The sequence below is a fragment of the Epinephelus moara genome, chromosome 9, assembly GCF_006386435.1.
Source record: "Epinephelus moara isolate mb chromosome 9, YSFRI_EMoa_1.0, whole genome shotgun sequence".
NCBI classification, from domain to species: Eukaryota; Metazoa; Chordata; class Actinopteri; order Perciformes; family Serranidae; genus Epinephelus; species Epinephelus moara.
The window spans coordinates 18,347,043-18,364,354 of NC_065514.1; the positions used below are offsets into that span (position 1 = coordinate 18,347,043).

The window sequence follows — 17,312 nt, forward strand, 5'->3', positions numbered from 1 at the left end:
TGATTGTGTGTATTTATATTTTTGTGAGCCAGCTTACCTTCAGGAGTGCCAAGGCCACGTTGAAAATCACACTGATGCCCTGAAAATAAAGACACATTTTTAATGGTGTATTGAGGAATCAAGTCACTGAGTATGGAGTATCTGCACAAACGGTACAAACTGCACATTTTATCCATGTAACTGACTTACTTTAGAATATAATTTGCCATCAATAGACACATATATTTCCAGGTTCATTGAAATAAAAAGGAGAATGTATGAACTACATACAGAAGATAATCAGACCCGTTATTCTAGTGCTGCATTTGCTGCTAATGATATCCCTTTACCAGCTTTGGATATCTGAATTAGCACCATGTCTCCTTGTCTACCTTGCAGATTATTTATCAGCACTGTCAGACTTTATGTGAAGTTGAAAAACTACAATCTTAATATCTCTCCACAGAGCCTCAGGATTTGGCTGGCCAACATTAAGACATCCAGAGACACTCCAGTTGTTTTGCCTGGACCACCCTGCGGAAAGGTCAATCTTCCCCTCAGTCTGAGGTTACATGTGATTTGAAGCAGGCTTCTCTCTCTGTACTTGGGTCTGTCCATCACGTCCTAGATCTTGAACAGTCTCCCAGTTCCTGCCACTGCACCGATGCATCATCACAGCATCATTGTGCCCTGCATTACTCAGGTGATTAATGGGGCATGGTTTTTACGAGATGTAGAGCTCAACGTTCAGGCCAGAAAACTATCTTCGTCTCATCATACTAACTACTCTCTGAGGCCGTCAGGTGGATAAACTTTTCAGACTTTCTCCTAACTGCCAGCTCTTGGAAGAGTGTTCATTGTTCCAAATGTTTTTATTACATACTTCTCACTTCAAACGTAATTATTTTCACTGTGCTTGAGTGCTTGAATTTGCCACAGTCAACAACTCGGTCAGTAACACAGAGAAAATCAATACAAATAGGATGCATGTGTGAGCTCAGTTTAAAGTGTCACAGCAACGGGTTCCTTAGAATACTTATGTATTTCAGTTTCATTACTTTTCATTAGTTGTGTTTCCACCCTAATGTAGTGCACATTTAAAAGAGTTTTCAGAAAAACAAAATAGAAAGGTATGTGCTTTTTTATCCAATAGTGTTGTGTGAGTATTGGGAGTTGGTTCATCAAAATAAGCAGCAAGTAGTACTAATTCTTCACAACAAGATGACTTAATTAAAAGAGCGCCAGTCAAACCTCAAATGAAGGACAACAATAGATGCATAATTATGGGGCACACACTGGACAATGGAAATAGAGTGTTTTTAACAATTAATATTACAGCTCTGTGCTCTTAGAGCAGCACAACCCTGTGTGCGCATAAGCATGTTAAAAGCCATCCACAGACAACAAAGACAGCTTGCAGTGGCTTATGGAATATGCAATCATGGTACATCGTGACTGTACGTCATCATTTATTCACTGAATCTGTTCCCATTGCACTAAGTTGCATTTAACTTTTATTGATACATGTTTTTTCACCTTCCCTAGGATAAAAATGTTTTGTTATATTTGGAGATTTTCTATTTTCTAAATTTCTGGCGTTTCCCCTCAGGTCTTCTATGCACAAATTGAAAATACGTATAGAAACAGGTGGATGGAATTGCAACTATCGGTACGTCTAATAGAATGGGAGATTGTGTTTCATGCTTTCAAAAGTATGTGTGAACTGCAGCTAGTAAAGTTGTGTTGTGTCTTTTGTTACCAACCTCACACAGTAGCAGGTCAATGATATGGAAGACCATGTAAAGAGGGAACTTGGCTGTGAAGAGGGTGAGGAACCACTGGGAGGCGTACATGTGTGCCTCCAGACCCACATTCAGGAAATGGGTGTACAGGTCTGGTATATATTCCTGTTTGAGACAGAGAGAAAGCAAATGATGGACGGACAAAATTAATACAGAGACAGGAGCAAAGAGAGGTAGACAAGTAGATGGAAAAGAAAAAGATGAGACATAAATTAATAGAGGTACTGAATCAAAAAGTTAAATGTATATGATGCAGGATATCTCTCTCAATCATCACTTATGACCCACTATAAGTGTGTGGCCATCTATTTATCTGCAGAGATCCTACCCTCTGCCTGTATTGTCTTATTTTCTTCTGATTTTGCTGTGTATGGGACGGTCCTGAGCACAGCGCACAGGTGATGTCAGGATTTTATAAAAAGGTAGCAACCATGTGCCAGACTGAGCAGAATGCATCCAAAAGGAAGCTACAAAAACTGTGTACAAACAGGCCCAAAAAGAACACAAATATAGCAAGGTGAAACACCAACTGGACAAGACTCCTTCCAAAACAAGAGTGAATCTGGGGTTGTTTTTTTTACTTTTACTTGTGAGCTCTGAAGGAGAGGAAGGCTGATGAAGAGCAATGAGGAATGGGCCTATTGTCTGATGGACAGGTTCTAGCGGTTAGCTTAGTTACAACAAATGTAACATTACTAAAATAGTAGCTGTAGGGAGGAGGGGCCAAGTCTAAATGTTGTGCTTGCAAGCTGTAACTAGCATTTCCTGCATAGGACACCTTTAAACACAGAAAGACAGGAAGTAGCACCAGTCAACTCAGTTATTAGACCAGTTGTACACACATATCTTTTTAGTGTGATTATGCCTGAACACGGTGAAGTCGACCACCGCTATGATGTACAATCAGAGGAAGTGGTTAAGATCTGCAAATTTCACACACACATACCTGCATGAGTCTCTCAAGTTGGAAGAATTTGCAGTGCAGATCTTCAAAGTTCTGCTTGAAAAGGTCCCTGAGCCCGTAATCAAACATGATCTTGACCAGCACGCTGAAAGCTTGCTCCTCCGGCATCTGAAGAAGACAACCAAGAGATTTAGTAACTAGTATCACTCCACTTAAAATCCTAATAACACAGGATGCAGATTCCCTTACTTAAAAGCTTTCCCATTTATAAAACTACCTGAACCTATTGAATAGGTCCTTATATTGTTGTTACACTTTGCACACCCCTCCCTTGACACTATTTGTCCACTAGGTGGCAGTGTTGATACATTCCTGAACTGCAGGAGTGCTTAATGGAAAGCCAGTGTACCGTGGCAGACACGTTATGTATTATTTATAAAAATACAATGTGGGTGTCCCACCTCAACTGATGGAGGAAGAATCCAGACCTTTTACTTAAGTTAAAGCACCAACACCACACTGTAAAGATGCTCAACCACAAGTAAAGGTCCTGCTTTCTAAACCTACTTAAGTAAAAAATATTTGAGTATGGTTAGTAGTTTATTATCATATATGATGTTATGATGTTTTGAATTGATATTACTGCTGCATTAATGTGTGTTGCATTTTACAGCTGTAGACGTGTGTTGTGTGTTGGTTTTAACTCGCTCATATACTCTTGGGTAGATTCATCTACAGCAATGCATCATATTCTTTCAGATATTTAAAGAATATGTTTGTTGCATCGCTGTCCTGTGAGAACCACGTATCTCTAAAGATTTAACTTTTCATGGTGTCAGAAGAACAGCCTCATTCTCAGCTTCATCATGCAGCATTTTCCAGCTGCTCCAAGAGGGTTTTTAAATATTTAGCTTCAGAAGTAGGAGAATTTTCCCAACACAAAAAGGAACATGTCATCCTTTAGTTTGTCAGAACATTCCAGATCAACACATCTGGAGATAAATGGATTTTCCTGCACAGAAATAGAAACTGTATTTTGAACTGTATTTTATAACTGAAGCTGTAAAATAAATGTAGTAGATTTAAGAGTACAATATTTACATCTAAGATACTGTAGAGCAGAAATATGAAATTGCATGAAATGGAAGTACCTTGACTTTTTGCTTGAGTAAATACATTTAGTTACATACCACCACTGCCTACCTCACATCCAAAATATTTCTCACTGTTCTTGTGCAGTAACAGGACATCATGCCTATCATATCTTACACTGAATATACTAAAGACAAGACATTCAAAGTAAGCCAGGCCAGTCCTTCAGCACTGCAGAATGTCAGAAAAAAGATACAGATGTCACATAAAAACAAAACAGTCCCTCTCAGCTCTTGAAAGTGGATTAAAAAGGATAGGGTAGGATTGTTGTTGAACTCACGTGCAGCAGCAGCACAGCAGCCAAGAAGGATTGTCCCTGGCAGTAGCCAATCTCCTCGTCATAAACAGAGTAAGCCTGAAGGAGAGCACAAAGGCAAACGGGCACACGGTTAATAAATAACTTTCACAGTCAATTCAAAAATTGATGGAGGGGGGAATAAATGATGATATGATCCTTTGCAAGTGAAGCCTGCAGCTGATTCAAACCAATATTTTTACAGGTACATTCAACAGTATTCAGGTGATTCTTCAACTTCTGTGATTTTTGTGTCCCTCACAGAAACAAGAAAAACAAACTACACCTCTTAGTTTTTATTTTTGTCACACTTAGACGACACCAAAAGGAACAGACAAATTAAGTGATTAATGTGTCATCATTTTTATCATATAAAAAGGTGCCTTTTATGTGTTCATGTGGGTTTTCGCTATATTTCTTTAGTTCCTGAGCCAGATTGCGGACATTCAACCCTACTTGATTTGAAATTTTAGACAGACAACCATTCACGCACACATTCACACCTACGGACAATTTAGAGTCACCAATTAACCTGCATATCTTTGGACTATGGGAGGAAGCCGGAGTACCTGGAGAAAACCCACACTGACACGGGGAGAACAAACTCCACATAGAAGGGCTCCCCCACCACAGGTTCAAACAAGGAACCCTCTTTTTAAAGAAAGGATAAAAAGGTGATAAAGTAACGGTTGAGAATCAAACAGAGAAAGGATTAATAGTAAATAAATAGAGGGGGAAATATAAAGTAAGCTAGTATGATAATGCATAAACACACATGCATGGATAAACCTACATATCTGTCCATATATTCACCTGTACACAAATGTAGAAAAAAGAAAAGAAAGAAATTACTCTTTAAAACCCTTTAGGGCAGAATCCTTCATCACTGTTTAAATATGATCCTCACATGTACTCCATTTATTCCACTATTTTAAAAATTCTTGCTCTTGATTTCTGATTCTACAGGTTATTCTTTCCATTTCTGAAATTCTGTTTGCATTTATCTTCCACTTATTAAATGATGATTGAGAGGGTTTTAACCAGTTCCTCATCATCTGTTTTCATGAATCAGAGCCTGTTTAATTCAGACATTTTTCATGTAATATTACCTTCCTCTTTTCCATGAAAAGCACACCTGTCCCTCTGGGTTACTGTCATTTCCACCTCATGCCACAAAATGCCAAAACAAAAGTCAAGGAGGTTGTTTCTTTTTGAGAGTTTGAATACTTTGTGACCACAGCAATAGTCCTGTGACAGGACATCACTAAGGGAAAGTTAGCTCCATGAAGGGAACTGAAATAGGAAGAAATTGAGGTAAATTCTTTGTAAAATCAATAATGTGTTTATTGGCTGTCATTTCCGAACTGCTCATATTTCCTTTGAATGTACAATTATTAAGAAAAACACTTCTGACATAGTGCATTTCTTGTATATTTAATGCTAACACTAAAACTGACAACAGCAGGCCAATATATGATTTTTAAAAATGTGACAAACTATCATTCATACAACAGTCGATCCCATCTCCGTTTATTGTGATGGAAAAGACATATGGTAATAGAAATTACAATCTCAGTGTTTTATAACTGAAAATATTGCATCAATACATTTCTCTGAATATGTGTTAGTTTCTCTAAAATGTTCCAGACATAAATGGACCATCGTTGAAGAATGACCCATTTATGATTTCACCACAGAATCAAATGATGCAATTTAATATGAAAGAGAGAAGAAGAGCCAAAGTCAAAACGTTGAGGGTAATTTCAACAAAAACACCAAAATATTTTTCTCTCAGGAGCTGGCAAACCGGCCCGGGGCAAGTTTAGTGTCCGTAAATACTGAACTTGTATTTGACAGGTAGTGAAAAAGATGGCTCAAGCTACACTGGAAGCTTTACGCTGCTTTAAATCAAACAGAATACAGAGAAGTAGAGTAATTACACACACACAAATACAGACTGACGTTGCAAACCACACGTCATATCAGTCAAATATAACTTGTATAAATATTTAGGTCAAGAACTCAGAGCAGACTTGTTTGGCTACAGAGCACTTGAGTGATATTGCACAAGTCGCTCAGAGTAATATCTGGTCATTTTTATTCCCTTTTTAGAAATCTAAAGTTGTTGAAGTTTGTATTCTGTATTCTATCAAACATACTTGGCTGTTTTGTGAAGGGCCTCATTACGGGGTTTAAAATAGCACTATAAGAGGACATAGATGAGTTAAGTGTCTGAAGTGAGGCACAAAAGAAGTAAAAATGACCATTAGACTGTATAAAAGTCAAACAGAGAGGAAAAGACAAAGAGAGGGGACGTGAAGGGTCGCAGAGAGATGCTGGCATCGAGGAAATGGCGCAAATGTGAGGGGAAGGAGCAAGAGAGAGTCATGGCCTACTGAGCTACAAACACAAATAATGAGAACAAGTCAAACGGACAAAGTGTGGATCAATCCACACACAGAGGAGAGGGTGGGCCCACTGAATTATTCAAACACACCTGAGGAGGTGCTTGTCTGGGAGAGAGATGGATGCCCTCACCTGAGTTATACATAATGAATGACACGAAATCAGCGAACAAACTGCAGCCAGGCCACTCGTGTGGGATTACAGAACTATATGGGCTGAAATGTGCCTCCACTGTATGTGCACGTGTTCATTCTCATGAGAAAGAAATGTGGCACTTCAAGATCAATACATATTTTGTGACAAGTTGCCAGGTTTGCGTACATGCGTGTGTGTGTGTGCTGTGCCGCTGTGTGAGGGTCAGCTGTGCAGCAGGACTGATTACAGCAGAGTCTAGTGTGTGTGAGTTTGTTCGATTGGAAACTTATGTTGCTTTTCTTGACAGGCACTGAACTCGCTGAACCACCCAGAAACAGAGTGGCTGTTCAGGTAATTAATGAACAGTTGCCTTTAGCGCCAACAACTCTCACTACTGCTCTACAAACTTTGTCATCAGACCTACTGTAAAGCAGGTCATTTATACAATGATGACACTGTATCAGAGAGAAACATGTGATTCCATTTCACATGCATATCGCTTTGACAGGCTCTAGCGATGAACATCAGAGCTTCCAAAAAGACTAATTGTTTGTCTCCAATTACAGTTTTATAAGACAAAATCATCCACAGAAATAATGTGATTATAAATGTGTGTCAGGGCCGCAGTATTCATAACAAATTCCTCCCGAAAAACACTCGTGACAGAGGCTGAATGTTATAAACTAATCCGTGGCGGACGGGTTGTAGAAATTCCACCAAGTTTAGTTTTTATTTGTTGTTTGTTTCCATGTTTATCAATATTTTACAGATGTATTTTCAGGTGCATTTGTTGCAACTCCATGCAAATTAAAGGGCCTATCCTAGCTGTCATTGGGCGAGAGGTGAGGTGCACCCTGGACAGGTCACCAGACTATCACAGGGCTGACACACAGAGACAGACAACCATTCACACTCACATTCACACCTATGGATAATTTTCATTTACATCACACCAGGAATAACTGGGGAACTTGGTTCGATTGGGCTGGGTATGCTGAAAAATTTCACACCTTCATTGGGTTCAGTTCACTTTCACACTGCACTTTTTAAAGTGTGCCTAACCACCTGGACAATGTCACGCAGTTACAACAGCAGAACAGAAACAGAAACAGAAAAAAGCAAGAGGAAGAAGAAAACCTGGCTCATCGACTGGCCAGGACCAAAAACGGAAATCCATCCACTTCAGCCGGCTTGGTCACCACAAAAACACCACACAAAAAAGTGCACTGCGCCCTACGTCACTTCGTCAATTTAGTTTGCTGGATAGTCCATTTGCAATTCCCACTGTAAGCGAACCACACCAGGGTTCAATTGCAAGTGAACCAAGACCCCCAGTTTTCAAGCAGACCAGGGTTCACTCGTTTGGTCCGCACCAGAGTTCGAATGAGCATTCACACCACTCTCAACAAACCAAACTATCCGTGGAAGCGGACAAGGGTTAGTTTACAGCGGACGAAATAGCGCCAATGTGAATGCGTCATAGAGACAGACAACCATTCACGCTCACATTCACACCTACACCCAATTTAGAGTCACCAATTAACCTGCATGTCTTTGGACTGTGGGAGGAAGCTGGAGTACCTGGAGACAACCCACGCTGACACGAGGAGAACATGCAAACTCTGCACAGAAACCTCTTGCTGTGAGGTGCCAACCACAGCACAAAACATAAATGTAACCGATAAATACATTTGATCCAATTTTAAATTTTAAAGTTTTTTGGTCCTGAAATCCATCCTGAATCCACCCTTCTGCTGGGATCAGGATAATCCTGATTTTGGGATACAGAGATATCCAAATCCTACTAAAAAGTTTTTAACAACACAAACTAACAGTTGGATCCAGATCACAACCAAGACTGAATATTGTGATCTACTCAGATTTCTCTTTCTTATTTTTCTTTTGGACAACCCATTTTCAAGATCCAATCTAATCTAATACCCGAATGTCGATCAGTTTGCTTCTCAACAACTGGGCCCAGATAAAGACAATACATGCTTGTTTATGCAGTTGCTCTACAAGAGGTTTACACCTCCTGTGGCTTATAGACAGCTGTAGCTGTTTATGAAGCTTTGTCCACTGCGCTGATTCCTTTAAAATTTGTCATGTTTGACTGGCTCCGTAATGCCCTGTGTTGACTTTGAAAATTAAATTTAAACATCCTCTAGCATCAGTGTGTGTGTGTGTGTGTGTGTGTGTGTGTGTGTGTGTGTGTGTGTGTCCCACCTTGCAGATCTTGTAGAGGGAGTCTTGTCCATCTCCTCCAGTGTCTTTGAAGTAGTCATGAGCTGGGAATGTCCTGTTAATGTCCCTGGTGATGGCACTGTCCTGAGGGGACTCCTAATAATGAGACAAAGGAGGGCAGACAAAAAGATCAAGGTGAATAAAAGAAGTGTGGATGGTGTGTCACAGAGAGGGAGATTCATCCAGTAAAGAATCCACAAGAAGTTTTATTAGACAGCAGCTGGGAAAAAAATCCCCCGAGGTCCAGTAGCGGTCAGTGTTTCTCAGTGTGCGGTGCCAACACGCTGTTGAGATTTACAGTGCAGGTCAGGATGAATTACGGGTGGCACAGAGTGTTCTCTTCCACAGTACAGGCTGTGCATCTCTCCCTGTATCTCTATTAGTCTTAATCTGTCAATTTTAGCTCTAACGGTAATTAATTTAAAACCTGACAGGTAATTATTATGTTACTAAAGCTTAGATAAAGAGAACTAACAATAGTTACTAATAAAAAAGATCTGACAAACGGTGAAAAAGGAAAACTGACAACGACAAAGAAATCATGTAACACAAAGAGAGATTCATATTATCTATCACAAAGTTTTCACTGACACAAATAACATACTGACAATTCTTCCATCACCGGTCGTGGGACTAAAAAAGTCAAGCATTGCCTAAAATGGAGACACTTTGGGAAATATAATTTACTTATGACATACTGCACATAACTCTTTGCACTCGGTACTAAGAAAATCGCTGACACATTGCTCTACTTGAGAGGAATATCAACAAGGAGGTCGTTTAGAAGAAAAATAACCAGAGACCGAAATACTGTATTGTATAACAGCAGGCTGATAAGAGGGTGTTTGGCTTTCATCGTCACACCTTCTACCAACAGCAATCTGAACTGTAACAGAATGAATCAACAAGACATTTTGCCTGGAGAGTGTAATGGATGGATGATAAGGACAGAGTTGTTTGGAGGTGAGAATGAAAATGTATGCACCAGGAAAAAAAAAAATAAAAATCACACGGGAAAAGAGCTATCAGCAACATAACATGAGGGATCAAGGGTGTTGTTTTGCTGTGCATGTGTACTTTTTCTTAAAAGCACAAACTGATATGATCCTATTTGGGCTGAGTGATACACGAATCTATAATGAGAACTGGATACAGGGCCCTGTTTATTCCTATGAAAGTTCCTCAGTGGTGCAGGAAGCCAACAAAGTTCATCTTCCTCTGTATAACATTACCCGCATCTAGTGCATTGTTGAGCCCATACAGTAAGTGCCCTATAGACTCTGCTGCTATTTTCCAGTTTAGCCCTCCTCTGACTTAAATGGGGATAAAATCGTTCAGTCGTGCGGCTCTTCTAGACCTTTGAAATGTTATCTGACTGAAAGGATCAAATCCCAATGGTGAAACAAGTTGATTTTTTTGTAGGGGTTGTGACAACTGATTTACAGATGTCTCTTTCCCAATGTAAGTCTATTGGAAAAAGTCCTGGCATCACGTGACGGACTTAGAAGTTGTAGTTACATGGTTTGTCCACACATCTTCCCACTGGCAGCACAGAAGATCTATACAGCCAGCACAGTTTCAAGGTGGACACCAAAGATTAGTATCACCATTTCAGTATCTGACTAAATATCTCTTCTGTTACTGAAGTATGACGTTAACTAATGGCCAGAAAAGTGTTTCATGCAGAATAATATAATGTCAGAGTGAAGTTGACCTTTGATCTTTTGGATATAAAATGTCATTACTTCATCATTGTATCTTTTTAGACATTTATGTGAAGTTTTGTTATAATTACCATAACATTTCTTGAGTTATGGCCAAAAACATGTTTTTTGAGTTACACTGACCTTGACCTTTAATCTTTGACCACCAAATTCTAATCAGTTCATTCTACAGTCCAAGTGAATGTTTGTGCCAAATTTAAAGAAATTCTCTCAACGTGTTTTTGAAAAATCAAGTTCACAAGAATGAGACAGACATGGTCACAGTGACATTGACCTTTGACCACCAAAATCTAATCAGTCCATCAGTGAGTCCAAGGGAATATTTGTGCCAAAGTTGAAGACATTCCCTGAAGGAGGGAGTTCATGAGATATTGTGTTCACGAGAACGAGACGAATGTAAGGTCACACTGACCTTGAACCTTGACCACCAAAAACTAGTCCATTCACTGTTGATTCCGAGGGGCGACATGCACCAAATGAGAAAAAAATCCCTCAAGGCATTCTTGAGATATCGACTTCACAAAAATGGGACACATGTACATCGAATATTATGTTTTCAGGTTCGGACAACCCGAAATATAATGCCTCTGGTTACAGCTATCATCAGTGCGGAGGCATAAAAAAAAGATAATGTGTCGACACAAGATCAGAAGAGATTGTTTACAGTAAAGAAACACCGATACAAGTACGGAGGCATGTCCATATTCCCAACTGCATACAATATATACACAAGCCCGGGGCAACATACTTCTCTGGGATATCCCTCCACTGTGATGACAAAGCACAACACAGTGGAAATACCACACACCCACACACACAGCCACAGATCAGTAACTACTCTACTAACAAAGATTAATCACCCCTCATTTCATTATTGATGTTCAGTGTATTTGGAACAAACAGCTTGTAAATAAGTAATGCTACTCCAAGACACCCCGGCCATTACATGACAAATCAAACACACATTTAAACACATCTTTATATAGTGTTTGTAGGTGAAGTGGCTCTGAAGTTTGGACTGTATGTCATGTGATGTAATATGAAAATGGGGCATATATTTGATTTCGCAGGCAGAAATCCGTTTTGGCAATCTTTGTAGACCAGTGCTGCAACCCTGCTTTTATATTATCAGTGAATAATGAGAAAGTCGGCAAGAGCAAAGGAGGGTTTCCATTCAATCAACAGCTAGTAATAATAATGCCTCACAAATTTTGTGTTAAATGAGCGAGTTAATGTGTAACATTTTCCACTACATGTCAGAGAGCGCTCCTTTAGTTTTTCAGCATCCTGTGCCTTGTTCAAAGGCACTTTAGTAGGACTGAAGCTTACCACCAGTTCTTGCAGGGGCTTAAAATCCCTACTAAGAAAACCAAAGTGCATGTAAGTTAAAGCAGAAGTCCTTGAATTTAAATCACCAATATTTTTTTTAAGTCTCTTGTTCTCTTTGTAGCTAATTATACCCTCTTGGTCTCTCTGTTACTGTACCCATCAAGTCCCTCCCACTCCTTTATTCAAAGTTTCTGCTCCAGCTCCCACAGAGGAAGACAGTGAAACAAAAATAATGCGTGTAAAAGAAGAAATGCAGGAAGAAAGGAGTACTAAAACAAAGTGAGCTAATGGGGATCAGAGGCCAACACCAGGGGGCTATTTTTTTTTTAAGTCCATTCCAAAACTTCCACCACACCCTGTAAGTCATGGATGCTTAAGGGAGTTTGAGTAATGTTGATTGTTAAGAGTAATTTTGGTCAGAGAATGACCCATCCCTCGGTTGTTATACAGTTGGTGTTTACACAGTATTATACAAATGGTGCATTAATCTATTGGTCAATCAACAGAAAAATAATCAGAACTATTAATCTAACCAAAACATTGAAAATTGCTGCAATTTTTCTGGTTCCAGCTTCTCAAATTGGAGGATTTGCTGCTTCTCTTGGTCATTTATTATTGTAATCTGAGAACCTTTGGGTTTGGACTTTGGGAAGTTGTAATTTGCATTTTTTCCACTATTCTTTGACATTTTATAGACCAAATGATTAATCGATTAATCAAAAAGCCATTGGTAGATTAGGGGCTCATCACAAAGAATATCAGTAAAGTTCAACCGGGGTGATCTTAAGGCTCTGATAAGGTGCACACAGGTGCTCCAGAAGGCTTGATCTAGAAATTGGTATTGATGCATTTCAGAGCGCAGGGGTGGCATTAGTGTTACCAGTGTGAAGAGCCCATTACACTGGGCTACAGTCTCTCAGTGAATGATAAGGATCCATGTTTATACAAGCACCACTTAGCCATACTTATCTGAAGTGCTGAGAGCATGTACAAAGACCTCTGACATAATGGCCAATTAGCTTCCTCTCTGTCTGTGTGTCTATTCAGTTAAAGCGAGGTTTGGAATGAGGGTAGCGTGAGAGGAGAGAGAAAACATATCCAGTGTCTCATGGTAGTGCACGGAAGTGTGCGAGCGAGTTCAAGCCATTGAGAGAAAGACAAATAGAAGAGAGAGATAATGCTAAGGATACTGTATCTCTATGGAAATGTATGTATAAAAAGACAGTAAAGGACAAAATGTATTTAAATAAGAATTTAATATTATGGCTTTGAGAGATACTTAAAAACTCAACCCATGTAGGCTTTGAATGTGGCTATAAAGGGTAGGCTATAGCTGGCCACCTTGGACTGAGTCGGTTACAACTAGGGCTGCCCCCTAATAGTCAACCAAACATTAGTCAACCAGAAAGGTCATTCGTCGGCAAGATTTCAGTGGTCGCTTAGTCACAGAAAAAACAAACAAACAAAAAAAAAAATCAACAAACAAACATGAAACTCTATGAGGAGCTACGCCTTGTCAAAATAGATCAAAGTCTATATGACTGGATCATGTGGGAATTTAATTTGAAAGGACAGACACAGGATGGCCCAATTCCAATCCGATCCCTTACAGACTCACTGACTTAGAGGCGCGTTCATGTTAAGTGCGTGAGTGTGTGAGGGCTGTCCCATTGTCAAATCGTCAAGCCAGTGAGTCAGTGAGTGAGCCCTTTATGCCCCCTTACCGTAGGTCAGCATCAATGCGGACTTACGGTAAGGAAATTACCCACAGTTCATAGTGTTGTGACGTCACATACAGGGGTTGCCGTCGGAACACCGGAAGTGTTATAAAAAAAACGAAAACACGGTTGGCAGATATGCAAACGGTAACATTATGGAAGGAGAGCAAAAAAAACTGATAGATAAACAATGAAACATTACATTAACAAGGATTTAAGATGGTACATAAACACACAAGAGTCAGAGGAATACCATTGGTTATATTCCACACACAAAGAATAGCCTACAGCTATATCTATATCTATAGATATATCTATAGATATATATAGATATAGCCTATATTCTTTGTGTGTGGAATATATGCTGACAATAACCGATAAACGATCACGCCCAGAGCCGCCAGTGTCAACAACATTTTGTAGAGAGGGGGATAAGTGCTGTCCTATTCCTATTTGTAGCATCCGGAGCCCTTTCAGACTCTCACACTCAATCACTTACAGCTGACGTCAGTTAAGTCAGTGAGGGTTCAGGGCTTGAGTCTTTAGGGGCCGGATTGGAATTGGGCCGAAGTGGCCACGCTCAGCAGTCAGACAGAAGTCACGTTAATTTCCAGGGCTGGTACCTGTGGTTATTCCACAGGCTAGTAAATAACATGTCGGGCAGGAAATCCAAAGTGTGGGATCATTTTGAGAAGGTGAAGGACGAACCCAAGGTGATATGTAAACTCATCTTCATTGGTCGACTACAAACATGACGTATCATCTGAAACATGGAAGTAGCTACATGCCCGTTAGCCACTTAGCATAATCATTACTGCTTTGTCAACAGCGTCATTAACAGGGGGCTAAATTAATATCATAAATATGCGGGTGACTAGTCAACTAGTGGCCCTAAATGACGACTATTGGTCAACTAGAAAAATACTTAGTCGGGGGCAGCCCTAGTTACAACACACTCTGAAATCTCTTTTGCGGCATAATCGACCTTTGCCCTTAAAAAGATATTTAATAAAAATATCTCTAAAACATGTATCCCCTACTTTCATCATAATAGCTACGGTATATTAATCACTACTTATCTTGTGTGCCAGAAACTATATATGTTTTATTTTTTTGGATGTTTCTCCAACATCGTCCTATTGCACAAACTTGTTTAATGACACATCGTGTCAGTTGAAAGCTGTAATAAGAATGTTGCTATTGCAAAGGTGACAAATTTGTTTTACCACAAATCTCTTTGAAGCCAACGGTCTAAGCCCCAATCAACAGTTTCCCCATCTTTGAGAATCAACAGCAAATATTGTGGCAGGTATGACAATCAAAGACACCTGCAACAGCTACAACCGCTCATGCTCAGTTTCTGTTTAACTGACCTAACAAACCCAGTGGATGCGTCGGAGCACTGTTTCCAGTAGGGCAGACACCTTCTGGTCGGTCAATTGATTGGTTGGTCAATATGATCCTATTCGACCAAATTCTCATTGGTCGGACAAACGCTGGTGTTACTTGAATCAGCATAAGTGCTTTATCGTAGGCAACTGGATACGATATAGCACTTATGATTACCATGACCTGGATGACTGAGAATCTTCACCAACTACTTGAATAAGGCTACCTTGGCACTTTCTTTCCCAGCTGAAACCACCAGGTGCTCTTCTAAAAATGCCCAGCTAGGAGTGCTTGAGGGCATTTTGGAGGCATGGCGTTTTTTTCTGCTTTGGTTGCATCTGATTGCTATGATACAGAATACCTTAAGAAATAAAAATGTTGGAACAAGGTAGAGTAGGCTACTTGCTGAGTCGGCCCTTGCTCTGGATGAAAGTAAGGCTGAAATACGTAGAGAAAGACGACAAAGCCATCGGTCTATGAGGCCAACAGTGTTAAATTTTCCTTCCACTGTGTCCAGCTCCAGTACATGTAGGATGTGGCAGTTGGTCATTTTGGTATTTGTCCCACTCCTCTCAGACTGTGACTTGATAGCTGGGTATAAAGTGACAGTGATGAGCGGCTGCAGCGATTTTACCCAAAGAAGTAAAATGTGCAGCACTCGGTTGTCACACTACCGCACAGTGTAAATACTTAGCATTCTCATTGCAAAGAATTAAAAACATATGCAGGCCTCAGGAAAAAAACACTTCGGTGCACACAATGCTAACAGGGAGAATGCACTCAGTGAACTGTGGCCGATTTAGTTTATTCAAAGATAATATGCAGATTTTTTTTTCCTATTGACGAATCAATTGGTTGAATTTTAGTCAAGCAAGATTTTCTTTGTTTACTATCATAGTAGTAATGTACAGAAATCAAAGAAAACTGAATGGAAGTGAAGGAACAAATGTTCTTCTGGCAGGCATAAAATAAAAACTCTTCACTGGGGGTAAGACCAAAATGGCAAAGCCACTGTGTCTGTATCTGTGTGTGTTTGTGAGTGCGTCTAAAGCTAGGAATAAAGTACCGGAGTAGGGCTTCCGTGGGAAGGCTGAGTAACTGGCCCTCTATTGTTTATGTCCCTGATTTTCTCTGACTCAACACAATGGCTGACATGTCATTCTGTTATTCTTTCTCTGCTCCTAAAGGACCCTGCTGAGATGCCAAGAGAACACGAGGTAATATTCATCAAGCTCAATACAAGCCTTTCTCCCCCACAAAACAAGCCAGAGTGCTTCACTTAAATTATGTCACTGGATTCAAACTCGTAGAGAATGTGACAGTACCTTTAAAGTGTAATGAGACAAGCTTTTTACTTTAACGAATCATTATGAGGTAAATGTTGATTGCACAATGTAATGGCTACAGAATAATGACATCATCTGCGTTTAGATGGGTTCCCTACAGTATAAGCCTTGCTTTCATTATGCAATTCTGTCTGCCACCAGGTAGGATCTCCCTGGAAAATGAAGGCTTGATTTACAGCTCAAAGGAAGTGTGTAAACCATTGCACAACCAAAACAGGAAGAGGACAGTGCTTTTGTTTCCCACAGTAGCTATCGGTAGCTACCCCCAGTTACCAAAGAGTATCAATGTAAGTTCTTTGCAGTTGCTACACCCAGTAGCGAAAATGGCAGATGGTGGAACAACAAAAGTAATTGTGGAAATGCTACCTGGCAAAAGTAAAAGAGCCCCGTTGCTAGGCTCTGAGAAAACTCGAAAGTGATCCGGTTGTCTTTGCAACAGCGACGCCAACAATAATAGGACTTGGAAGCGGTCGGGACGGAAAAGTTGAAGGTGTCTGTTTTCATTTTAATGCTCTGTAAATAATTTGTAGAGCCTGGACAAATGCTTTCATCACAAACAACTGCACGTTTTAATTTTAATACAGCAAATAGTTGGTTAAACCCAGTGATTCCTTCAGTCTTTCCTTTACAATAACCTGTAATGGGCAGAGCACATGCTCAAGCTACCCATAGAGCTGTTTCCTCACCTTAGCGTCATCTATCATTAAATCTTAATCGTCTGTCTCATGCCCTACTTTTTGTGCCATTTGTGCGCTGGTATGCTGCTTCAGCACAAGGGGAGCAAGCAAAATGCATATCTGATCAGAGCAGAGATGACAGACAGAGGAAGAAGCAATGTAAATCACAATAACAACACCACATACTCACCACATACACAGCCAAAACTACA

At 40.0% G+C, this 17,312-nt stretch overlaps 1 protein-coding gene across 2 annotated transcripts in view; it reads right to left on the minus strand.

Annotated features, from left to right (window-relative positions):
- The window catches only part of LOC126395233 (rab GTPase-activating protein 1), a 101,184-nt gene that overhangs the window by 28,788 nt on the left and 55,084 nt on the right, over window positions 1-17,312 (minus strand). For both annotated transcript variants that reach the window (XM_050052543.1, XM_050052542.1), the window contains 5 exons: window positions 8,900-9,013; window positions 4,118-4,192; window positions 2,728-2,853; window positions 1,743-1,886; window positions 38-79 (listed from right to left, as the gene is read on the minus strand). In XM_050052543.1, coding sequence (XP_049908500.1) covers window positions 38-79; window positions 1,743-1,886; window positions 2,728-2,853; window positions 4,118-4,192; window positions 8,900-9,013 — 501 coding nt within the window. The remainder of the gene's footprint in view (window positions 1-37; window positions 80-1,742; window positions 1,887-2,727; window positions 2,854-4,117; window positions 4,193-8,899; window positions 9,014-17,312) is intronic.